The sequence below is a fragment of the Felis catus genome, chromosome A3, assembly GCF_018350175.1.
Source record: "Felis catus isolate Fca126 chromosome A3, F.catus_Fca126_mat1.0, whole genome shotgun sequence".
Lineage (NCBI taxonomy): Eukaryota > Metazoa > Chordata > Mammalia > Carnivora > Felidae > Felis > Felis catus.
The window spans coordinates 78,574,365-78,600,956 of NC_058370.1; the positions used below are offsets into that span (position 1 = coordinate 78,574,365).

At 45.5% G+C, this 26,592-nt stretch overlaps 1 protein-coding gene across 10 annotated transcripts in view; it reads right to left on the reverse strand.

Moving 5' to 3' along the window:
- The window catches only part of BCL11A (BAF chromatin remodeling complex subunit BCL11A), a 100,683-nt gene that overhangs the window by 53,969 nt on the left and 20,122 nt on the right, over positions 1-26,592 (reverse strand). The window contains exons 1-2 of one of the 10 annotated variants that reach the window (XM_045054244.1): positions 23,241-23,547; positions 21,926-22,106 (exon numbers count right to left, since the gene is read on the reverse strand). The exons of 8 other annotated variants lie outside the window; for them this stretch is intronic. In XM_045054244.1, coding sequence (XP_044910179.1) covers positions 21,926-21,998 — 73 coding nt within the window. In that variant the 5' untranslated portion in view covers positions 21,999-22,106; positions 23,241-23,547. Of the gene's footprint in view, positions 1-21,925; positions 23,144-23,240; positions 23,548-26,592 lie in introns of those variants that run through there. One more of the 10 variants, XM_023251688.2, reaches the window with a different exon arrangement.

The window sequence follows — 26,592 nt, forward strand, 5'->3', positions numbered from 1 at the left end:
AGGCATGTGATGAACAGAGCAATAAACATGTTGGCATAACTGAGCGGTTTAAAAATAAATTAGCAAACTATAAAAATAAACAGTTACATACATATGTACTCAATTATGAACTAACTCTAATTTTTGTTCTGAAATACTGTCTTTGACCTTAGTCATAAACAAGCACTATTAAAAAAACATAATATCTCAACAGACAGGAGGCCAAGGATTAAACACTCTTCCAGTTCAGCAGAATGCAAAACAAGGCACCAAGAAAAAGGAGAGGAGAGGAGAGGAGAGGAGAGGAGAGGAGAGGAGAGGAGAGGAGAGGAGAGGAGAGAAGGGAAGGTAGAAAGGCAGAAAGGAAGGGAAGGAAAGGAGGATGCAAAGAAAGGAAGAAAAGAGAGGGCCTGTTTTGCTTAAGAAGCTCAAAAAAATGTCTACAAAATATACAAAGACTGCTATGCTCTTGTTGATTTGAAGCTGCTCCTGTTTGAGCCAGAAAAGTTAAAACCTGGTGAAGTGCTTTTGCATTTTCAGATGTTTGGGAGTCTCTCAAGAAAGAGGGCAGGGAAGGGGAAGCACTATTTCCAAATGCAGCTGTTTGAAAAGCTCTCTGTCTGCATAACAGTCTCTGCCATACAGGGCTGCCTCCCCACCTGAACTAAGCTCGCTGTCCTAAGTCTGCTACTGCCTCTTAGTCCTTAGCTTTTCTAAGACATATGGCAGAAATGTGGAAATTGTCTTCCAAATAGCACAAGACAGAAAAGGGAGGGGGGGTGGAAGGGGGAAGGAAGCAGCAAAATCAAGCTGTTGAAACTGTATACAGGACACGTTTTCACACTAATCCAGTGCTCCTGTAACAAAGGACAGCATACTATGGGATAATTATTATGGATTATTATTACACTTTCTAAAGCTAAAGAACAAAAAAAAATCGCAAAAGACATATTACACACGCAGATTTCTAAAGCTTTAAAATCAAATAAAATCATATGGCCTTCGGTGTTAGTTCCTATGGGGTTACGGGTAATACCCTAACTGAGCAGGGCATATACAAACATAAAAAAGAAATCACAATAAACCTAAGATTCTCTCAGGTCCTGGTGCTTGCTGCCCTTTATTTCACAAACAAAAGTAGTTGAGCAACAGCTAAGTAGTTATTCATCTCAAAGAGCCAACCTAACATGCTGACTACCCTAGGGTCATCTACCAACCCCCCATCCAAACAACGACTACCAAAAATTACATAAATAAAAAATAGGATGAAACTCAAACTCAGCCACACTTGTTTTAGAATGTGGCAGACAAGGCTTGATGAGAAAGAGAAGCCAGAGAGAAGCTTCTTGGGGGGACACAGAATTATGCCTCAGGCCATTCTCCCTGCAGTAGCAAAAGGGGCCAACAGGGCAGCGTAGCCACTGAGTCTGACATTGTCAAAAACGAGGCAGTTGCCAGCTGCTGCGAGACAAACATCCCCAAGACACATTTGTAAAGGAATGCAGTTGTAAGTTTATGGAACAGCGAATGTGGAACTGTGTTGGACTTTTCCCTTTCTAAAGGGGACATTGTTTTCCTCCAGGATGGGAAGGATATATTCGGTAGGCAAAGGATATCAAGCACTTCAGCAAACTGGTCAAGAAGGGGCATAGCTATGAGGAGGGAGATGTCAGGAACCCATCTCCACTTGATTCAGGAAGAGGCTGGTGCTTCCATATCTAGGACCATGGGAAAGGCTGGAGACCTTTGGATTTCCCCTAGAGCCTCTTTGACAAGAGGCTGGACCTTTAAGTTGGCAGACTAGACTCTTCTGTGGGTTCTCCCTTGAGCCACCTAGTATTCCAGAATGATTTGTGCTACACATAGCAAAGCCAGCACCTTGGAAGAGATAAAGAGAAAACTAAGGCTAACTTGATAGACGTTAAATTCATTGCTCAAAACGCTGCTACTTGAGGCCTTTTGATACTTGAGGGCAAAGGAGCACCAGGAACCTATTGCTGGCAAAAGATGTTCACCTCTGAGCCCTAAAGCCTAGAAGATGCCCTCAACACAAAAGTGACTCAGAAAAAAACGTTCTCTCTTGTTTCTCACCGAACTCTTAACGTTGCCAGCTTTTGCTCTAAAGAATCAAGCTGAGGTCAGTGCAAGAAAGCAATTTGTTTGATTCAGGCCCTTGCAAATTACCTCCAAATAATTTACTTGGTCTCAGCTTTGGCTAGCTTGGGTGTAATAAGAATTCCAAGAATTATTTTACTTTTCCATTAGAGGGCTCTCCTCTCTCCTTTCAAGGAAAAACACTCTATCTGCCAGCCAACTTCTTTCCAGGAATGGGGAAAGGGAGGAGGAGGACCTATGGAAAGGAGGACAACAGATTTCCATAAGAAATTCCAAACCCGGGGCGGAATGGCAGATCTGGGCACAGCAGAGCCAAGGAGACATCTTCAGAAAAGGACTCTTTAGAGGTGCTGATAATCCTCCAGCACCTGGAGAGGGTGAAGTCCAGGGAAAGATGCAGCTTATATACCCATTTCCAAATCCCATGGTTCACCAGCAGCCCCTGGTGATTGACCTGAGCTCTGAGAAAACAAGCTACAGGAAAGAAAAGCAAGACACAAAGCACATATTTCTGAGTCAAAAGATCAAGTTGTCTCTGGTAGCTAATGAACAATAGAGAAAGAAACTGAATAAAACAGTTCAAAAAAAGCACCTTTTCTAAACAACTACAAGTCAGAGCTTGGCCTAAGTCATCTCAGCTACAAGCAATCTACTGGAGGTCTCCCAACTGCCCCATGAGGGCCACACTCCCTTCCCTCCCAACGCTTCCTGAGCAGGACAGTCTAACGGCCACCTGTGGCCCTAAGTGGAAGAGGAAGGGGAGCCCCACAGTTTGGACCAAGCACCTCCATCCTCTCAGACAGCTCCCAGTGCCTTCCCTATCCCAGTAAACAGCAATTCCATCCTTCCAATCACCAAGCCAAACATCTTAGGGTCCACCTTGACTCCTCTAACCCTCACACCCCACGTCCAATCTGTCAGTGAATCCTGTTAGTTTCACCTTCAGAATGTGTCCAGAATCCAGCCCCCTCTCACATGCCCATCCCCATGGCCCAAACTGCCATTATATGGCCAGGATTTGGGCAACAGCCTCCTGAATGCTTCTGCTTCACCTCCCCCTACACAAGTCTCAAAAGGCAGCCAAAGTGACCTTCTAGAAACCTAAGTCACATGATGCCACTCCTCCAGTGGCTTCCATCTCCCTTGGAGTCAAAGCCAAACTCCTCACAATGGCCAACAAGGCACTGGTCTCTTGTCCCTTGGACTTCAGTTCCCACCCACCTCCTTTACACCTTCCACTCAGACCGCAAGGGCCCCTTGCTCCTCCTCCAACAACCAGGCAGACTATGCACAAGGTCTTTGCATTTGTTATTTGTTTGGCTCGGAACTCTCTTCCCCCAGAAATCCACATGGCCGATTGTCTCATTCCTTGGAGCCTTTCTTCTCGGTGGGGCCATCCCTAACCATCCTATTTAAAGTGTGCCCACCACACATTCCCCATCCCGCATCCCCGCCTTACTTTTCTCCAAAGCAGTTTGATCACATTCTGACACACTATATAATTCATATTTTTATTCATTTACTATCTGTCTCCCCAGCTAAAATGGGGGCACCCCAAGGTCAGGGATTTTTGAATGCTTTGATCATTGCTATGTGCTCAACACCAAGAACAGTTCCTGGCACATGGCAAGTTTGCAAAAAAATGTGTTGAAAAATGAAGGAGGGAACCTCCGGAATCCCTAACTGCCAGGAGGCCACTCAACGCCATATCTATAAAACCATCAGGCAGCCAGACCTGGGGTCACTTGGGCTTTGGAGTTTGAGTTTCTGCCAAATTCCATTTTCCCCACAGGCCCTGAGGCCTAGAGGGAACAGCATTTTGCATTATAACATAGAGGGGTCCAGCTGGTTTGGGAAAGGGAAAAGAATGGGGAAGAGGGGGCTCTTGAGAGAGGCCAGTCAAGACCAAAGTGGAGTCTTTTCCCTAAGGCTTAAAAGGAGCCTCCAGGAAGGAGAAGCTAAGAGCCCACCACCAGCAGCTCTTCCGAGCGCCCCCAGCTCAGTGATCCGCACACACACCTCGTGGCAGCCAGCCACTTGCCTGGGCACACTGAGATGCATATGGCCACATACTTACATAGCACTGGACCACTTCCTCCATAGCATCACTCATCACCTTTTGCGCTTCCAGACTCACCCTCCTGCTGGTGGGGAGGGTTGCTGGAGTGGGGGAGGCATGGTAAAGGGACAAATCCTTTACACCTGAGAGCCCGGGATCAGCCAGAACAGCTAAAGTACCTTTTCCCACCCTGGTGTACATTTTGACAGGTGAATAAATGCTCCCCAGTAGGCAATAACAAGGAGAAGTCTGAATTAAAAGAACTTGCCAATTTGAAAAGTAATGCCATTCTATGTGACTCCACTCTATTCTGTTACCAATAAAACACTTAAAGATGCTATTCATGCAGACATAAAGTGCTAATGGCCACTTGTTAACATGTTTCATAATGCTAATATTTCCCTCTGATTTCCGACAGTTCTTTTTTTCTTCTTTCTTCTTTTTTGGGGCTATTTTAAGTTAACAGAGCGCTAATCTGATTTGAAACTGAAGGCTTAAAGAGCTACTCTCTACATAACTGCACTATTAATGACAACCATTGCTTTACAAGTTGCACTGTTTCATGAAAACAATCATCACTCAGTCAACGAATTTTCCAAGCCACAGAAAAGCTGTAATAAGTTGAAAATGCAGTAGGCACAGAAGAAGCTCGTAATATAAGACACTGGTGGGGAGGAGTGTCACTAATTCTCTTCCAAGCTTTGTGCACTTTGTTTCCATGGAGGCAAAAGAACAGGAAGAACGGTAAAGGGAGTGAGAATTTTCTTTCAAGACAAACAAATAAATAAGAATATGAGGTGCTTCACTCACTGCCCCCAACTCACCAAGCTGGCCTGCCAGTAACTGGGACAGGCATTCAAATGCCTTAGAAAGGATATGGCTCAGTGCTTAGTACTAACTGGGCCAAAGATACAGTAAGTCTTCCCAGGATACACAAGTGTCTCAGGGACTTCCAAATGAATATGTGTGCGGCGACCTGGGGCCACAACTTTATCCAGACAACTTGGAAGGCTAAGAAACACTTGAAGTGGGAGCTGCAAAGGAAGCTTTATGCTCAACCTTTCCTGGGGAGCTGTGAGAAGAGGAAGCCAACTTACGCAGGATGCTTTAAAGGGGGCAATTCAGAGGCACCTAGATCCCCGCCTATAAATGTTGAGTAGCCAAAGGCAGCCCCTTGACGTGCTAGAAAAAGTATGGGTTGGGGACTCAGGAAAACCTAATCAGGATGGTGGCTAAGCTGTGCTAAGCAGTTAGGTGGCCCGGACCAGTCCCTCGTCCTCTCCTGGCCTGTGGGCTTTCCATTTTTGGGCTGCATGTCTGTGTCTGACCCTCAGGCAGAAAGAGTTTGTCCCCCACGCCTACACACACACTCATCTTCCAAATGAGAACCCTTCATGAGAGGAAACTTGCCTAGTCTTGCTCACCTCTGCAGGTCTAGCACCTGATACAGTGCTGGGCACAGAGCAAGGGTTCAATAAACACATGTTGAATTACAAAATGAGATTAGATGGTATCTGCCTCTCCCCTCAGCTCTAATTCTTTGGCCCTGTGAAAACAAAAGTCCTGAAGAACTCCATGTTGTTTATCTAATTTAAGAGGCTTCAGTGAGGTAGGCATCAGGGCATCCCCATCACTTGAGACTGGTTCAGTGCCTGGAGAGGTTCACAGTCTGGTGAAGATGGCTTATTTTCTTTCAGCTTCTCAACTATGAGTCACCTTGAAGGAGGGGTAGGAGAACAGGCAGGTTTTACTGCAACACACATCTAAAGTGAAGGAGTACACTTGACCACATTGCCCACCCACATGATGTCCTTTCGGATGACACAGGAGGAAGGCTTTTTACCACTTAGCCACCGCAGAGATGAATTTTACCCAAAAACAGACACCTCAGGGCACAGCTCACAAGTCACATCTGACCACACAACCACCTCTAGTTACCCCTGAGAGAGGCAACGTATGGGCGGCCCACCGGACAGTCACCTTTTAAGAAGAGTTTCAGGGATAGCGAGGACCTGCCCCACCAGCACCAAACTCCACAGGCCACCCAGCCTTGAGGGGTGGTGAATTTGTCTTTCCCACCCAACACAACTCTTTGAAACGCTCTCCCCTGGAAGGAGGATGACAAGAGTAAGGGACTCACAAGCTAATTAGGTTTGAGGCACCCCCTATCATGCTCCAGTCCCCAGCCTATGCAGTCGACACCACAGCAAGATGGTGGAATGTAGGACAAGGAATTTCATGCTAGGGGTGACACTAAATGGAGTTCCTGCCCCCCTGGGCTCAGTCCCCAGGAGCGTTCAAGGCCAGGTGGTAAGGGACATGCTGCTTCCATGCCCCCCTTGAGGCTACACTGAAGAAGCCACAGTCCACGTGCCCTAAGGCCAAGCACCCATAGGGGCACCTTCACCAGAGATGGGTGTTGGCTCTCTCTCTAGCAAGAACTCCTGCTTCTTCTCTCTTGTTGGAGCTTATCTTCAATTTCTGCCAGGACCTTCCCTATCCTGCCTTCTCCCTTCTAGATCCCACCTCCCTCTAAGGGCTGGCTGCCTGCTCCCATCCACGATGGAACCAACTCATCCCTGCCCACCGCGGAGGAAAACAAAAAGAAAAAGCCTCCTGCCACAACTAATAATCCCATCATACCAGTATCTGGGAAACAGAAGTAAGACCCAGCTTTAGGAGAGAGCACAGCTGGGTCAACACTGACAAAGGGGTCCTGTGTTATAAACACCTTGGAGTTCAATGAGCAGGAGACCCATTATCTCAACAGGCCAGAGACTCAATGCCTTCCACAGACAGGCACCTCTATGGAAAAGAAGATTTCTGGCCTGTGGTGAACACTTGGATTCTAGATCCACTATCTTGAATTCTCCGAAATGCCCAAAGAAAGATCAGGGGAGGGGAAGGAGCAGGCGGGGAGGAGGGTGGGTGGGGAGAAGAGAGTTAGGAAGGCAGCCTGGCCTGAGAAAGACAGGCAGGCAGGTGGGCAGAGGCAGAGCACAGGGACTCCTGGCCACACAAGCCATTTCCTCCTAGACTTCCCCAAGAGCACTTCCAGCCAGCAGTGCTCCCGAAGGTTCTCAAGAGGAGTGCTCTCATGCTGGACCACCTCCAGTACCATGAGAGGTCACAGGCACCCTGGCCACTGATGGGACAGCGGTGCTGAGCCTGGCCCTGCTGAGCAGTCCACTTCTGGACAGCCCTGAGACTCAGAGAACAGGCCATCTAAACATAAATGTAAATTGGAATTTTTTTCTTATGAAAGAAATCAAAGTTGTACAAATAAATCTAGTTGGTCTGGATGACTCTCTTCACAACACACTGAAAAGGGTAACACACTGCCGGAGTCTGTGAATTCCATGCATTAGAGAGGATTTCCCTACTCAAATATCAAAGGTCTTGCATACACATACACAAAAAGAAAGAAAGAATATCACCATTTAAGCCCAACACAGCATCAGCCAGAGCTACCAGAAGAAAAGCAGGACTCACTCCCTTCTGAACACAGGCTATGCTCCCAGCTACCCACACTCCCAGGGTAGCCCTAGCTGCCCTCCTCAGGGTTGGCCCAGCCCTGAGGAGCCTCCCCCACACCCAAGTCCAGGTAAGAAGGGGCAGAGCTACAAAGAGCTCGCTGCTCCGTCAAGAGAAAACGCGCCTGCGGGTGAAGGCCGCGACGGCATCGTACCCATCCCAACCCCTTCTCGGCTCGTCCACAGAGAGAAAGAAGAAGGTAAACTCACCTAGCCTCTGCACCTTTCCTCAACAGGGAGCCAAGGAATCCAATCGAAATGCTGGCCTTTCAATTTTCAATTGATCAGCCAGAACAAAGTACGAACTAAACGCCATCTGTAGACCAGCATTATGTGAGACATGAAAATACAAAAAATAAAACCCGATCCCTGCCTTCGAAACGGTTATGGTTTTGGCAGTAGAAAATACCAACCCCCAGGAGGCCGTAAGAATACTACCGATGCCCTCTCACTAATCCCAGGGCGATACCTCCACCAAAGGGAGCAGAGGGGCTGCAGCCACTTCCTGATGGGGGTCAGGCCTTTGCTGGGTCCCCACTCACACATTCTTAGTTAGCTGGGGAAGTGGCCTCGGAGCCACCCAGCTCAGGGAAAGGCAAACACAGCAGCAAACACTCGGCATGTGTGTGGGACCAGGCTACCTCTCTATTCCTCGAAGCACAGCCCAGTGCTTTCAGGCAAGGAGAATGTGGCGGTGAAGAGAGGGGCACCTGGGAGCAGGGTCTGAAATGGATGCAGGACTTGCCGACCAACTCTTGATCACTCAACTTCCCAGCTTCCTTATTTGTGCTCCTGACTTGAGACTGAAGGCTAAAGTTCCCAAGCCACTTAACCCACTGTGAGGTCATACCGTGGGGATTACCGAATCACCTCTGGGCTAGGCAGAGCGGGAAGTGAACAAGTCAGTCTGAGAAAGATCCAGACAGAGGCTGTTCTCTGGGCTCTGCCGGGCCTACACCCACGAAACGGTCCTGTGCTACAAATGCCCTGCAGTCTGAAGGGCAGGCGACCCCTCTTCTCACCACTCCATATACGTCCTGATTGAACTAGGGTACATAAAAGGGAGGCAGGGCTGAAAATCTAGCCTCGTGGCTATAAGCCTGCCATTACTCATGCCATGTTTGTGTGCTCTGAAATGCTTTCCCATGTCCGTAATGCTTTTCATATCATCCTACACACTCGCTGTCACCTCTCCTCACCCCAGCACACAGAAGGGATGTGCTTTTCGTGTGCACTTAGGTTTTGTTTTACTATTAAACACAATGACCAATTCCTATTACTGTAACACGGATTGTGCTGGAAACTCAAAAAAGACTTGGCTTTGCTGGCTCCCAGGGAATCTGGGCTCTGCTCCCCAAAGCCTACGTTCTCCAGATGTCAGCGGAAAGTTATGAACAGCTCTCTCACCAGCAGTAAGTGAGGCAAGAAAGGCCACTCACTGTATTTCTCAGCCTCCATGAAGTTGTCACTGGGAGAGGAGCCAAGAGTCAGGATCATAACCCCCTGTCACCGGGTGAAGCAGAGAGGTGGCCACGGGGCTTGGGACACCAGGGGAGAACTAAGTTCAGTATGGACAAGGACAGAGAGGAGAGTCTGGAAAAGGAGAGATGTGGCTTCAATACAGTTGGGAGTGAAAGTTTAATTGCACTCAAAGATCGCTGAAGAAGATCTAGAACTCCTCCTGGACACCAGGCTGAACATGAATGCTCGCTCTTTTTTAAAAAGTAAGCAAGATACCGGAGTGCAGGTCTCAGAGTAAGGAATGTGGAAAACACTAAAGTATCTGGCCAGTGCACTGCACAGTAATCAGACCAGTGTTTAACTAAAAGATCCAGGAAGGTTAGAACCAGGAGGTTCTAAAGAGAAGTACAAAAATGATAAACAGGTTAAAAGACAATAGATCCATGAATTCAAGTTCAGGGAACAGAGGTTATTCAGGAGTATTCAGGAAGGAGAAGTGGCAAGGAACAGAGCAAAGAACTGTAAAACATGAGGGGTTTCAGCCCAAAGCTGGTGATGAGATACTCTGTCTTCTTTGGAATGAAGAGGAAATGGGTTTAAACTGAAGCATAAGAGATTTAAGGTAGACAAAAGGAAGGATTTCCTGCTATTGAGAGATGTCTTTAAAAATAGAACACATGTGGAGGAGGAAGAGGTTGAGCTGGTCAATTCTCGAGACCCGTCTAACACTGACAAGGTACAGGTTCCCCCACCACCCCAGCTCCACCCTCCCACCCCATGCCCAGTGATCTGGATAAAAATGCCAAGCTGCCCCATTTGCACACTGTGCAAACCTCAGAACTACCACACTGTGTGAGCCCCATCAGGAAACATGGCAGGCAAGCCTGCCCAAAACAGGGCAGGGAAAGAAGGAGGCCGTGAGGAAAGGGCAAAGCACAGGACCGTTCTCTGGAGTCTTTCTCAGCAAAGCTCCAGTTCTGGAAAGCATTCTAGCCATCACACATAAAAGCACCAGAAGCAGCACGAGTCTCTCGGCAGAAGCACAGGAGGGTCACCCTGGGTCCCGCTGGGTGAGGAGAGGCTGTATGAGTTGGTAGGGCGAGCCAGGGTGAGGGTGTGAGGCCTGGGCTCTGTGCCAATTCTATCACTTCCTAGTGAGTGGCCTCAGGCCCATCATCGCCCCTCCTCAGCCTCAACCTTCTTCGTCTGTATAATGAGAGGGTAGATGCTAGGACTTCATGACTCTATGTCTACAAAGAAGATGCTCAGTAAATATTTACTTCCCTCTTTCATGAAGGAAATTAGACTCAAAAACCTGTACTTTATTCTCTGATTGCTCAGATACTCTGGTCAGCAAGGAACAAGAGCTTTGCCCTAAGACTCAATTTTAGGGAAAGGGAGGCATTTTTTAAAAAACACTTTAAAAATATTAGCTATCTTAATGTGAAAAAGCAAAATTAGGCCTAGGTTTTCTCTCTCCAGACTTCCTCCAAAAAGGCTGGGCCTCAACTCTTGTCTGGTTCCCTCCATCAAGGTCCGCAGCGCTCCCCAACTGTATAAGGAAGGCAGTGGATCAGACCTTTACTTCCACATGGGTGTGTTGCAGCCCAGCATGAAGCAAGTCCCAATAATTTTGTTATTACTCAGTATTAATAAAATGTATTTATGTTGTAAAGTGTCTGCGTTAGAGTAGACTCCAGATTATTCCTGTAAAACGACATCCTGATTCACCTGAATTTCAATATGCTTACTCAAGTGGAGACTAGGAGGTGGGGCCAGCCAGAAACAGCACATGGGAGGCCATCGCACATGAGAATGTCAGTTTCTCACACACACAGACATGGGGGGGGGGGGGGCAAGGCGAGAAGCATCGCACTCAATCTGAGAATCACCACCCACCAGGGGCGGGTGAGAGACGACACAGAAACCCATCAGAGAACGCTGAGGAGATTTTAAGAGCCCACTTATCATTACCCAGTTCCTTTAAAAGTCCCTCCAGAACCAGAATGTAAAAGGAGGTGCCATGGGGCATGCCGAGGACCCAGCAGTTACTATTCATGCTCCAGTCAAGCTGGACGGACCCATCAACATGCCGCTGCTCGATGGGCAAAGATCAGGATGCGGTTGTTCACGGCGGTAGTTCACGGGGTTACTTGTCCCTGGCCTTCCATCATTTGAGTTCAGACCCGCAGCCACAGTACCACCAAATCTGTCTCCCTATGACCCACAACAAAAGGAGAGTTCGTTCTCTGAAAGAGCTACAGGACATATCTCTCAGCCCTTGAGAAAAAATGAGGAGCCTGACCCTCTGGTAGGTAACACGAAACCAAGAAATTTCTTGTCTCCCACGTACACCAAGAGCCCCTTTCAAATACAGGCTACAAAAAAAAATGTAGGTGTGAAAGTGGGGCAAGAAAGAACCTAAGGACCATGAGAGTTTGGCATACGGATATCAACATCTTTAAAGCATTTCGCAGAGTTTTTGATTCTATAACCTCCATATTGAGAGACATAAAACAAAACATTACACCTGTCAGGTGCTGTGCCCTGAACTATCTGCAGGCAGCTGAAAGTCAGTACATCAGACTTTTAACGACGTGAAAGTTAAAGATTAAAAACATGTTGGAACGCTTACTTTATGCGGTGCCAAAAATGTGTCTGTAACCTGTTAGGGGAGATGGGTGTGGAGCATCGTTTGAGAAAGATGACGGCACTCAGACCACAGAGAAAAGGCAAGGTCCCCTCCCGCCTGCCTGCTTCCCTTCCTGCCATCCTTCCTTCCTTCTGAGGCAAATTCCTCCTGAAATCTGACAGGCTTTGCAACAGCAGTAGGTTAACCGCCCCAGAGAGTGAGGCTGGAACCACTGGAATCCTGGGCAGATTTCTGACGCCAATTCTGTTCTGACACATGAGGTCAAAGCCACTGGTTTAGACATTCACGTGGGCATTGGGAATGTGCTTCTAAAGACAAGGCCTCGAGGTCACATCCTGTATTCCCCTGAATTACTCCAATGACAATAAAAACCCACTGAAAGCAGAGATACTTTTGCAGGGCCTTGCCATTTGCCAATCTGGAACTGAAGCATTCATGGCTATGCTTAGTTAACTCTCTCTTGACAAGAGTTATCAAAAGTTTTCATCTCCCTCCTTTCCCCTTTCTCTAGCAGCAAAACCATGTCACTGGTAAGCAATTTTTGTATCTCCTTCAATTTCCTCCACTTAACTTTTCACTTATGGCTGTATGTACATATGCACAAATATGGATCTGATGTAGCCACTGCTTTTTTCTGAACATTGAAAAATTCAGGAAGCCAAAGATAACATCATATACCTTGAATGGCACGTCCTATGCATAGCAGCCAAAAAAGAAGGAAAAAAAAAAACTTTGCAAGATTATGTATGCACAAGTATTAGAATCTTCCTCAAAAGTTCCCAGGCAAATGGGTGCCTCTCTAATTTTCACCCTTACAATAAACTCTTCTGCAGGTTTTGTTTATTTTGAGGAAAATTTCACTTTTTTTTTCAAGACATGAGGTGTGAATGATGCAAAACAGTATTTGGATATGTAAACTGAATTATTTGCATAATGCATTTCTAATCAGTGAGTATAAATTCTGGAGTCTGAGGAAATCGAGTGCCGCAGAGTTTTTTAAAATCCAGATTATAAAAATAAAGAGCATCGCCCTTCGGTGCAACAACGTACACATTTGTGTTCTGTTTATAAGGAGAAATTATCCACACAGTTTTCTGAAGCATCTTAAATAAGTGATGTTGACGTACACGATTTTGCTCTGACTCAATAGTAGAAACACAAAGGTCCCAAATTCACAGGCACAAGCACACCAAGTGCCAAGGAAAGCAAAGACATTTGCCTCTGGAAGAAAAGACTTCCCCGCAACCTGCTGGACCTACAGGAGTCTGAGGTATAAGGCAGGACAGGGGAGCAGCCAGACTTTCTGCCTATACCAGCCATCACGTCAACTCGGTCACCATGTTGGAATGAGCCCCAAATCACCTACACCCTTCCGTTGGTTCCCACTGGTGTTTTCATGCAAACTTAACCCCTTTGCAGAAAAACAGTGACATGGATGTGCAAACAGCAGAAAGATTATTCCAGCTTCATACACTCCCTTCTGTCAACAAGCACAATGAAACCAAGATGGAGAAACAACCTGTCTGAACAAACAGTTTTTTGGGAAGGGATGAAATGCGGAGAAGAGAAAATGGAGGTGTACCCGGTGGTCAGCCCCAGACAATGGCCCTCTCCCCATTCCCACAATGGTGGCTTGTCAGGTCCTTAATTGCCCAAGAGCCACCTGCATGCTCAGAACTCCCACAGGTGCATGCGTTGAGCGCCTGCGCACTCACATAGTTTCTTGAGGGTGCCAGGTTACATTTCTACAACAGCTGGTCCCATTGTCTACTGCCAGTGAAGCCAAACCAGCCTAAAATTTAATTTAATCTGCTGTAAACCCAAGTGTCAGGCACTTCGATGGCAGCTAAAAGCGCCACTCTCAGATAACCGAGTGACACTTGCTAATAATAGCCTCTGCATGAAGTGAGCAGGAGCGGACATTTTGTGAAAGCAGAGGGGCCTGTGCCTGAGAATGGCTCTGTGAGGCTGCTCTCAGCTTCCAGGTGGCAGACGCGCCAGAGACCGGGCCCACCCCGGCTCCAATGTGTGTCCAGCCGCACGAAGCCCACCAGTGACCTTGCTTTCAAGCTGAGCTGAGACAGCCCTGGCTTTTGCTAAACAGAACAGATGCCCCTTTACAGCGGTTCCACCATTGCCCTGCGCCCTCCCATCTTCCAGAGGCTGTGCCCCAGCACTCTCTCCGCTGGGCTTCGGTCCCCTTCTCCCTTAGAGCACGGCCAGCCTCCTCTCAGGCAAACCATCTTTCTCAAATAGCCAGAGCTTGATGGCCACAGGAAGGCCCAAGAGCCTTATCTTCCTCGGCACTACCAGGTAAATGGGCACTTCCCACCTGCTCTTCCCAACACCCACCAAGAAAGGAGGCACTGGTGCCAGAATTCAACTCCAGCTCCAACTCCTCTTCACGTGCCAAAACAAATTTGGGCAGTCCTTTGCTTCCAGAAGAATGAAGCACGGTGCACAGCGAAGACTCTAAGAGGATCCCCTTAACGATGAACTTTCCAGATACAAGACTTGAGCTCACAAGCACTTTCTTCCCTAAAGGATACCTGCCTCCATCACTACCTCTGAGCTGAATCCTTAGTGAAGAAACAACATCCATTGGGCAAAGCCATTTTGCTCTTGACCAGTCAGGCAGCACCTTTATTTTCAGGAAGATCTCACATACATACAGACGTACAGAGAACGGTATAAATCATCTCCCAAGTGTGCGTCATTCGACTTCAATCACTAGCAACTCATGGCCAAACTTGTTTTATCTATAACCCTATTGCCAACCCTACCCACTGGATTATTTACATTGATTCCAGACATCCTATCATTTCATCACCAAATACTTCAGTATGTATTTTTAAAAGAAAAAGACCTCTTTTTTAACCACAAAACCATTATCACACCCAAAAAAATTAAAGTGACAATAATTCCTTATCATTAAATAGGGGAGTTACTTTAAACTCCGAAATACTTCTTTGCATCTAGGTCCTGCTTTGGAGGATCCCTTCTACCGTGGTTCAAGACAAAAGGTGCCGAGGAAAGCATTCAGGGAATCACTCTCTATAAAAAGGGTCACGGACCTTGTTCAAAGCCACCTGGCACTTCAGCTCAAACTCCTCCTGTTCCTTTGCAGTCCCCTGCCCTATTGGGGACCAGATGCACCCTCTGAGAGTCCTCTGTGAGGGTTCTCACCCCTCTCAACAGCTCCCTAGTTCCTGAGTCTTCCTCACTCCCCACTGTGTGGCCCATCACCTCTCTAGGCAAGCAGGTACACTCCCAGTGTTCAGAACTGGTATTTATTTTTCTTCAAAGAAAGTGTTCTCCCGGACAGTTCTGCACAGAATTCATTCACAGAGCATGTCTTGGATATACAGCTGACTAGATATGTCAGTTATGTTCCAAATGGGTTTTCACAGGTCAAGGTTCTGCAGGCAAGAGCAAATACTATTTTTAGACAGGATAAGGTCACAATGCTTTTAGAGGCAGTGAGGTCTACAATAAAACCTATTGATCAGCCTCTGGAACTAGTGCTCCAGAGAGACACGGAGATTGAAACAAAAATTGCCTGGCCGTTTTCTCTGTAGACTCAGTGGGTAAAAGCTTGTTGGACTTAATATCTTTCAGGATATAAAATAAGTAAGAAGTAACTGCACAGATTACTGAAGTCCATTTAACCAGATGCAGAGGCGGGTCAGGAAATATACTTGCGGCAGAACTGTGAAGAAGAGGACTTCAAGGCAACAAGTGTTACTGCCACCAAGAGAAAGACTAGCCTCCTAAACTCAATGAAGGCCAAGGGTGCAGGCTGCCATCCACGATTTCAGCTTGAAACTGTTGTCCCTAAACTTGAAACTCTGCCCCTCAATCCAGGGCTATGTGAATAGCAGACCCTCAGAGACAAACAGTGTGAAACGGATTTGCCTAAGTCAGAATTTGATGAAAAGAAGTATTCATATGGATGACTTTTTAAAACTTTTATATTAACTTAATGGAATCATGGTAAATCTGAAGATCTTCCTACTCTCTCTCAATCTCTCTCTATGTATAGAGACAGAGAGAGTATGCAAATATATATTCACACACACACTATGTATACAAGCACTAGATATATTTACACACACACACATTATATGTGTGTATGTATATATGCACATATGTATGGTACATACATATAAGCATGTGTGTGGGGGGGGGGTATATCTTATGATGATAGTTTCACTGTATTTGGGTTTTTTTTTTTCCAAAAGAGAAAAGTCTTTTATAGGTGTACCTCACCAGTAAGAAATCATTCGTTGCCACTGAAACTTGAGAAAGAAATTTAGAAGTCATATAAACACACAGGAAGGAGCCCAAGCAAATGAATCGTGAAGGCACAGAAAAGCCACTGGAAAGTTATTTAACTAGCCTGAAGGTTCATGAGTTTACCAAGGTGCTGGCAGTAAACCCTAAATAATTTATTTAAGTCAAATAGGAGCTTTAAGTAAAGACATTAACTTAATGGACTATCACATCCTAAACTTCAGCCAGAGATCTAAAACTTTGAAGTCAATTATGTCCCCACAAATACCTCTCCATTATCAGCAGTGCTTGATTGTTTTGGAGACTTCGGACCACAGGACCTAGTGTGAAAACTGTAGGTATCTTCATTTATCATCTGCTCCCATCTCACAGCCCAGCTCACAAACAAAATATGCCACGGTAAACATAATCCATATATCACGTTGTGACACAGCTGACCCCATTAGTGAGCCCAGACTGTCCCAGCAGTAGCATCCTATCACACATTAACAATACACCACTGATACATTTGCACAATACAATGCAGGGTAGGGGGAGAAGAGAGACTATCGGGCTATGAAATCCTAAACATCATATCTGAATACATATTTTGTCGCCTATCTCTTTGGCATGTGAATGCTATCGTGCTTTCTCTTCAGGTAATAACCGAAGGGGGGAAAGTAATGCTTCTGGGTGGCTACCATTCACTCAGTCTGCCCATTATCTTCCTTTGGGTTGAGTCAGGGCTAAACTTTTTCCTTTTCCCTGTTTGTTTTTTTTTTAGCATTTGGTTCTATTTTGTTTTTCTGCCTGAGACAGAAGAGTATGCAAAATTTGAAACAGCTGATTATCAGTGCCCTAATAGAGCACTCCTAATAAAAATCCCCAAAACATTATAAATTAAAGAGGCAGTAATTTAAATAAATTGCTTTTTTATTGAAGCTATAGATCTCAAGAGTGCCTGTGTCCTACACGTTATTTCACAACTGGTTCATTTCCCCCTTATTCTTAGCATGTGGGATAATAAAAGAAAGTTCTGAATAATCATTATCCAAAGGGTAAGTCTGAATGTTGTTTATCAGCATGCTTCTGAAAACATCATTCTATACCTAATTTAATGCCATGCATAAATGGTATTTGCTGGACAGTTGGAAAACAGAAACATCCGTGCTAAAAGTCAGTGGTAAACACCAAGTTTAGAAAATGGATTGCAAAGATCACATGTCCCAGAACAGGCCATATGCTTTTACCTACATGATGAATAAAAAAAGAACATTTTCCCTCAATTTATGCTGTCTTCAACACTAACAGAGGGAGAGTTCTTCTAAACATGTTGCATCGGATGCCTTTAACAAGCAAGAATTTGTAACTCCAAGAACTCAGCATATGTAGGCTATGTCCATACAGAGAAACCAGCTTTTGGGGGAGGAAGAAGCAAAATATCACTGAATTCAGTCGGTTAATTGAATTTAAAATACCTGGTTGTTTAAATTCAACTGATTTCTTTGTCAAACGTATTTCTATTTTGACACAGCTACAGTTGCCCAAAAAAGCAAGCTTGGAGAAAATACACATTACACTCCTTAGAGTTTATATTAAAAAAAAAAAAAAAAAAAAAAAAAAAAAAAACAGCTTGCAACAATTAAAAGACAGAGAAATCTTGTAAGGCTGGAAACTTCTGTGAATTATCACCATTCCATTATACCATGCTTCAATTTTGCTTCCAGCAATTTGAAAGTTACTCTTAAGCTTTCTGTGAAGGGATCACGAGCCCAAGACTTAATCTCCACCACAGCTCCTATCTTTGAGGCAAATAAAGAAAATATTCTGCCCTATCTGCAGGCGAGCCCCCTTCACCAACTAGATTCCAAAAAGAGCAGCTAGAAGAGGAAGCAGGGAATCTGCCTGTGGTGTTTAGAGGATGCTAGTACAGGACAGGGGCTTAGAGGCCCACCAGTTCCAAACTACTCATTCTACAGACAAGGAAACTACAATGAAAAGAACCCAATGAAGGGGGAAGGGAACCCAAAGTTTCACAGTTCAGAGTTAGAATCCAGGCATACTGGTTCCCAGACCAGTGTCTTTCCATTATCATTAAAAGTCAAAATTTGGTGGGATGCCTGGATGGCTCAGTTGGTTAAGCGTCCGACTTCAGCTCAGGACAGGATCTCATGGGTCGTGAGTTCAAGCCCACTTTGGATCATCTGTCTCCTTCTCTCTCTGCCCCTCCCCCACTCTCATGTGTATGCTCTCTCTCTCTCTCTCTCTCTCTCTCTCTCAAAAATAATTTTTAAGTCAAAATTTAGCTCTAGAAAAATGAAAAATCCCAAGAGACCTCAATCCTTACTCCCTCAAACCTGTTTTGGTAATTTTCCCACTGCCTTCATGGAAGGGTAAGCATCTAGTTATAAGGCCTTTACAAATTTTTATTTTATCTCTCTTCTTCTTTTACTTTATTGTTTGGTAATCAAAAATAGTTTATCATAATGCTCTCAAATGGACTGTCATCCTATTACAGGCAGATAATGTTATTTCCTAGCAGAAAATGGCAACAGGGATGGAAAGGATGACTTTTTTTTTTTTTAACGTTACAGTTTTTTCTATAACAATTTCATATTCTAGGTGCAAAACAGGAGTTCTCTCACCCTTAACTTCTACAAAATCTAGATTGATTCAAATTAAGAATTTGATAAAATCCCATAGTTTAGGATGATGTATTCTAGCAGAAAGCTCTTGGTTGGCTCTATTTCGTTTTTTCCTCCCCGAAAGATTTTTCAATAGTTTTCACTTTTAAAAAGATTTCAACTTTGGATTGTGCCGATGCCAAAGTCTCTATACATCTAATCAATCAATAAATACGCCAAACAAAGCAGCATATGTTTATCCTTTACATTTGGGACGTGTACATTAATTACTGCAGATTGTCTCCTATGCATCTCCCCCCTCCCCCCCACCCCGCAGACAGCAGTGCTCAAAAGGGTCCGCAAAATAAAAATGTATGGGGTAATTAAATGGATATTTATAATTAGAACTTAATAATTTGCATCAGGGACAAATGAGCTCTGATTTTAATCTGCAGCGCATTTAGATTAGCCCGAAGATAGTGTAATTTGATGGTTTATAGGCCTCCTCTCGGATTATGAAATAATACCAAGCCTTCCAAGACAGCGCGTCGGTGTCAGGAGTGTGTTAAAGAAGAAGATGCAATGAAAATGTTTGACAACGTGAAAGCAGCCATAAATTACATGACAACTGTGTAAAAGTCATGATGAAACAAATAAAGGGCTGACCTATAATGCGTCTGATTCATTGTGACACACACAACTCCCTGCACTAATCTCTGCCCAGCCAACGCATTCTTAAGCGGGGAACTACTTAGCACCGGGAACGTTGTAAATTATCACTAGTCAACAGCATTGATTTTTAGTCGACATTTCAATCAGGTTGAAGTAGAAATACTACCCAGCTCATCCGACAGCCTCTTAACCAGTCCGCTGCCCCTCTGCGGTCTCCTCAGTTATGGCTTTGTTAAATTTCCATTGCTCTCACCATTCAATATTTATTATAGCGTTGCCACATCCAGGCACTTGGCCTGAAGGGTCGCCGGCCTGCCTCTTGGGGCATTAAATTCATGCTTACCTTAATGAAGGCAGAACCAAAAAAGAAAACGAAATGAAAGGCCACCATCAGAGAGCTGGCCTGATTTTCAAGAGAATGGGGAGAAAACTGGAGGGGAAAAATACGACCTCTAAAGCAATGGTACTCCTTTTATCATTTCTGCTTTTCAATCTAGGAGTCCCAGGAACAAAATTCAGAACTTCTCTTTTGGGGTGATCAGGAATACCGCTACGGTCCTGAACCTGGGGCAGGTAGAGACAATGTGGAGAACCAGGGGAAAAGGCAAGGGGCAAGGAAGCAAGGATCCAGTAGTCCCAGGGCAGCATGAGAATTGAAACGTAAGGCTTGGAGTTCTTTACCCACATGTATTCTCAGCAGCCACCTCCATCCCTACCCCCAACTCAGAAGACGGCCTGAATCCATGCCGATGACAACCCCTTGGTTGAACAACTTCCCTCGGTTCAAATAGAATAGAAGAGCATACCAGGTGAGCAGAACTCCCAGCCAACCCTTGTCACTGCGGAAGCCAACTCTTCAGTTCCCCCATGGGACCTCTGCACACAGTAGGCGCCTCCAAACTACCCAATGGACTCTGAAACTATATAAATGGTGGTTGATGGTGGCCCAGCCAATTCAAAAGGATGGGTAATTAAAGGAAAACCCTGACATTTGGTTTCGGAATACATTATGTAATCCCTCTGCAATGAACCTCAGGTCTTGCTTCAGCAAATATTAATAGTGTCAGAGCAGCCTGCGGAGTGACTGGGGGAGGCCACCATGCACTTGAAAACTTGCCTCAGGGAAAGCCACATGTGGATCATATGGAGTTGTTGACTGTAGTTTCCATTCAAAAATTTTCTCAGGTCCCCTAGCATGCTTTCCAGACTTGCCTTACCACAGCACTTGCTCAGCTAGAAATGAAAACCTCATAGAAGCAGATTATTAACCCCCCAGCACTCCCTACATACACATATTCACACACACACACACACACACACACTCCCATACTCTCCCCCTCAGAGTATAATTCTGATTATCCCCCTCCCCCCTTTATGGTGTGGTCAGTGAAGCGAACGTCAGAGAGACAAGAGAACAGAAATGCTGAAAGCCAGGGGGTTCACCAGCCCTTAAAAGTCCTAGCTTGGTTTCTTGGTCAGCCTACTGCCATCTCCTAACCAAGTCACACACAAATAGGAAACCTTCTTCCTGTTCTTCACAGGACCCTCACCCCATTTCTGGCTTACTCTGGACAGATGGAGAAGTGACTACTTGCAAAGCAGAATTCCTCACATTACAACTCTTTCCAACAGCTCCAAGGCTCCGCCAATACGCCCAGGACAGCCGCCCAGGAACTGGATGAGAACATTCTTCTCTTTCCCAGAAGACTAAAAAACTTGACCACAGAACCCACAGGAGGGCCAGCCGTCCAACACCAGCGCTTCCCACCCAACTGGTGCCCAGCTCCACTACGGAAAGCTGCAAATATTTTGAGGAGGTGACAGAGGATGATGACTAGAAGCCAAAGGATTAAACCCTTCATAACTGTGAACCCTCAGGGAAGTTATCTAGCCCTTGGTTAGCCCCAATTTCCTCATCTACCAAATGGGGCTAATAAGATCTCCTTTCTGGGGCTTCTGTGGATGGAATAACAAGGCGTCAGATACATAGTATAGCAACGGCAACTCTGCCAGCGTGTCCTGGGTGGCAAGTAATGTATGTGCTTTCTCTCATTTACTCGTTGCATGGACCCTATATAAGGGAGGTGCCCTGGGTTATCTCCATTTCCCAGAGGTTAAACGTTTTGCCCCAACGCTCCCAGCCAGTCAGTGGTGAAGCAGGAACTGGAACCCAGAGTGACTATGTCACATACCCAGGTACCCTCCCTTGCCAATGCAGCACACGCCATCCCTCTCTGTAGGGAGAGAGGCCAAGCACTGAGGGAGCTGCCAGTGGGGAGAAGCCCCTCCAATCGCCCCACCTCACCAGTCCCACAAGGGCTACTCTCAGCCGTTTCCACCCAACAGCCCCTTTCCCACAGGTTCCCACAGGAGCCCACCCTGAGGCAGAAAGAGGCTCTGAGCCCATTAGAACTCTCCCTGCCCGGCTCACCTCTCTTCCCAACCTGCTACCCCCACACTGTGAAGAACTAGGTTGAGACCCCAGTTCTTAGAGGAGAAAAAGTGCTCAGCCATGAGTCAGAATCATAATAGTAACTGGCTTTTCTCAAGTGCTTACCTGGTACCAGGCAAGTGTTTTCCTGCAATGCTAACGAGGTCCCCAGTGTGGTGGGTCCTGCGGCTCCCCCCATGTTACAGATGAGGAAATGGAAGCTTAGAGGATGAAGAAATCTGCCCAAGCTCACACACCTAGAAATGGCAGCGCTTCTTCACCATTTTAGTTCATGTACTCACAGAGGCTGAAGATGGGGGGAAAAGGAGATGAAAGGAGATAAATGTATTTTTAAGGGCTTATTTCCCCTCTTTCAGCCTGCAGGTTACAAAGACACATAGGTGGGAGTGAAAAAAGCATCTAAGGGCTTTGTTGAATGTTTGGGGTTATCTGTGAGATGAGCCCAGAGGCCTCCAAAGTTTCCCAGTTTCTATTTGCTACAGGAGAAGGAGAAGAAAAGCCCATCTCCCTGCTGAGGCTTCAGCCTGGGGAAGTAAACACGATTTTATCCTATTTTATATGGCCGTTCACCCTGGGGCCTTTTCAAGTCTGTGATGGGAAAAACACATCTATTCTTGTGTGGACTGCATTTCGGACAGGCCCCCAAACCACTCGGAAGCCCCCGTATCCCCTAGGCAGAATTCTATGAACCCAGCTTTAGTGCTCCTCTGGTGGGAACCAGAACATGCCTCCCGCCAGTAAGTAACAGGGAAATTCAATTACCTTGCCACTTGTGGCAGGAGGGCAAAGATTGCACATTAAAAGAGCTAAAAATGTCAGGAAGTTATTGGGCTGATGACTCTTGCTTGCCAACACTCATAAGTGAATGCATAATGTCATAATAAACTAAAAAACACAGAAACAGACCAAAGAGATAAGATAATTGAGAATAAAACAAGCCCCAGACGCATGGGTTTGCCACCAGCCCTGCACGGCAAGTGCTGTGCTTCCGATGGGGGCGCTTTTTTCCCCCATCCCTGGCCTTTCCTGGGTCTTGCTTGGGTCCATTTTCTTTCCCAGCCACCAACAGACTAGTTCACAGGTCTTTCCCAGCAAGGAGTTTAACTTCTTTAAAAAAAAAAAAAGGTCGGGGCGAGGCGGGTGTGGGGGTGGTGGGCACGCAGGAGACTGGGGACGCCTGAGTGGCTCAGTCAGTCGGTTAAGCGAAGGACTCCGGCTCAGGCCCAGATCTCCCTTCTGGTGAGTTCCAGCCCCCAATCAAGCTCCGTGCTGACAGTTCAGAGCCTGGAGCCTGCCACGGATATGGTGTCTCCCTCTCTCTACCCCTCCCCCACTCACTCTCTGTCTCTGTCTCTCAAAAATAAATACACATTAGAAAAAATTAAAAAATAAAAGGAATTAGTTGGCACCAACTTCCTACCTGTACGCCGGCCCACACGCCCCGCCCCGGCTCCGCACACACGTTAGCGCAGCGCACGCGCTCACACACGCTGGTCTCTTGAACACACCGAACCCTTCCTGTCCCAGGCCCTCGGGTTACTGGCGTTATCATAACTCTTTTTTTCCCAATGGTAAGCCAGGAAAGATGATAGAACCTGTGTGTGTAGCCAAAAGACTGGCCTCAACTGGTTCAGAGGGGAAAAAATTGAGCTGTGTCTTTTTTTTTTTTCTTGCCTTTAGCCAAAGACCTGGGAGCATTTGATGTACAGTCAGCAGGTATTTTCTTTCTTTCTTTCTTTTTTTTTTTTTTAAGAAAGAAAGAAAGAAAGAAAGAAAAAGGAAGAAAAAAAAAAAAAAAACACTGAAAAGGCTTGGCTGCACTGGGGCCCTGACATGCTCTCATCTAAAGCTTGGCCCTCGGCCAAGTTCATCTGTTAATGGACAGCCACAACCAAGGGCTGCACCTCCCCCCACCTCCCCGACTCCTCTCTGTTCTCCTACCTCTTTCGAGCTCCTAAAAACTAGACATCGATTATGTCTGTTCTTTTCCCTTTCTATTCAAGATAAACAAAGTGCTTCAAGTTCAGGGCACACCCTGGGACCCTTGACAAAACAATCTATCATTCTGTCTGCTAAACCAGTCTGTCTACACCACGGCCGCGAGAGCAACGTTCCCAATGTACAATTTTCCCTTTGTGCTTCTTCCCTCTTGCCACTAACCTCCTTTCTTTACCACCTTCCCTGGAGCAGATGGACTTGACCACTTTGCTTAAGCCCCTCCTGGAAACCTCAGAAATTAAAGAAAAGATGGGAGCTCCCGGCTGCCCCTCCCCCTGCCCAGGTTTTACTCCTCCCCCTTGCGTGGCCCCCATGTCTCTCGGACACACACACCCGATTCCTGTTAGACCCACACAATCCTTTCAAGCCTCTTACCACAGACACCCAGAAACAAATTTAATGCAAGGACTGTCCCTTCTTTTGCTCCCTGCAAGAATATTTTAAGTGAGTTTTGTTTTAAATCATATCCATTAATTTAGCCTGACTTGCAATTAAATGCAAATACACTTTTTACAACCAGTACGGAATGTATTAATTATAACTACAAATGGTCAAATGAGAGCACAGTCCCTCCTAAAAATATTAATAAAATACATAATAAATAATATTAATGAAACAAAAATAGATTCATAAGCCTTGGCCAGGGCTTTTATTATTTCACGCAAGGGGAAATCCAGCCAGTGAAACTTGCTGCACATACTTTGGCGGGACTCTGGCCAACCACCACCAGTGGACTCTAAAGAGTGCGTTTGGAGGGCGGCCGGTCAGGGGTGCTCTGGTGTTCGGGGTTCTGTGCAGATGCCCCCTTAAGAGGCTGAGTGATGGCCACAGAGCCCAAGGCAGAGCCCATAACGTCTCACACAGCTTTCCCTTGTGGTCGGGGAAAGTAACCCACAGGCTGCTTCCCCTTCCTAAGGCAGCCTAGCTGTTATTTCAGTCCCCACCCCTCCCCTCCAATGAATCCCCTAGACCCAAGGGAAATGAGCCCAGCTAAATTAAGGGCTCAGTATTCTAGCCCCATCAGCACACCGTTTACTGGTTTACTGCACCAGCGTCGGAAGCCACCTTTCCTCCTGCCACACCACCAGGCCCCTGTTAACCTGTCTCCACATCACACAGCCCCTCGCCTCAACCCCCACCACAGCCTCCCCCGCTCTCTGCCCCCGCCTCTCCCCCCAAATCCAACACACCCACCGCACAATCGAATCTAATTAAGATCAGGAAGAAATTTGCATTTTCTTTTCACTGTACCCCCAGTAATCACAGAAGTTCTTCAAATTTTGAGAATTTTGTTCCTCTGCTAATTATTTCCCTCATTTTGCATTTCAAGGCACAAAGACAGTCTATCTCACTGGTGGTCTATTAATAGTTTGAAGTTTTGAGCATCAGAAGGTAGGGTGGGTTTTTTTTTTTTCTTTTTTAAAACTATTCTGTCATTTCCAGTTTTGTAAAAAGGTTTTTTTGTTGTTGTTAGTGGTGGTGAATTTAATGTTTCTTCCAAAAGACAGCTTAGCTGTGCCATTCTGCATATTACGTGTATTAAGATATGATCTCCCCCTACTTTACTGATTTTCAGAACCTTGGTATGTGAATGGTGGGAGGAAGGAAGGAAGGAAGGAAGGAAGGAAGGAAGGAAGGAAGGAAGGAAGAAGGGAAGGGAGGAAAAGGAAGAAAAGAAAGAAGGAAAGAAAGAAAGAAAGAAAGAAAGAAAGAAAGAAAGAAAGAAAGAAAGAAAGAAAATTCCTTGGCATAAGTACATGTTTGCTGATCAAATTTCAGATCATGTGTTGTTCATTATTATGACTTTACTTGAAAAACAGTTTGCCACAGTGAGATGGATTCACTTTATATGCTTACTACCCTTCCACTCCCTTTAAGTACTTTAAAAAAAAAAAACAGTACAATTTTTTTAAGGTACATTTAAAGCATGAACTGGTTTGGATTAAAACAATGTTTCAATGTCCGTAAATCCCCTCAAAATACATTTTTAAAAGACTTATGCAAAGCCACACATGATTTTGAGGCACCCAATGAGACTGTCCCACCAACAAAATTTAATGGTGATTTAAGAAATTCTAATACTTCTCATTTACTTCCTGTAGAATTATTTGTGTACTTGACATTTATACAGTTTCTCCATTATATAACAATCTACTCTGGGTACATGAGATTATGCCAATCTATTAGAATGAAATTTGTACTCCATATAAGCACAAGTTTCCAGTCGGTTTTGACTTAACACTATGTTTCAATGTAAAGTGTTATTATAGCTGAGTATAAAGCACAGCTCCTCCATGCTCACGGTTTTTAACTCTAATACTGTAATCTTTCTTGCTGCTTCTAGGGCTGTGTCAGTGTTTACATTCCTGGAAGTTAAATAAACCGACATGGCAAAACTCCTGGATAGACTGAATAATAAGGCTGGTGATGACTAAATTGTTTACTTTTTACCTTGTTAGGATCCCTTGCTTGTAAAGTTTGGGGGAGAGACAGAGAAAGAAGGAATGAAGGAGGGTGATATGAGATAGAAAGAGATTTACACACTGGCTTCCATATGTCACAAAGACCTTCCTACCCAAACCAACGTGATTGAAGCAGAGTGCATAAGTTCGTTTTGCCGGTTTCGTTTTGTTTTGTATTCTTAAATACCAGGTCATCCGAATTCCCCCTTCTCTCTTGCCCTCCCCCCAATAAAAAGTATGAACATTTTTTTGCCCATTTTCAAATAGCAAATTATCCATTAGATTTCATCATATCTTAGTAAAGCAATTACA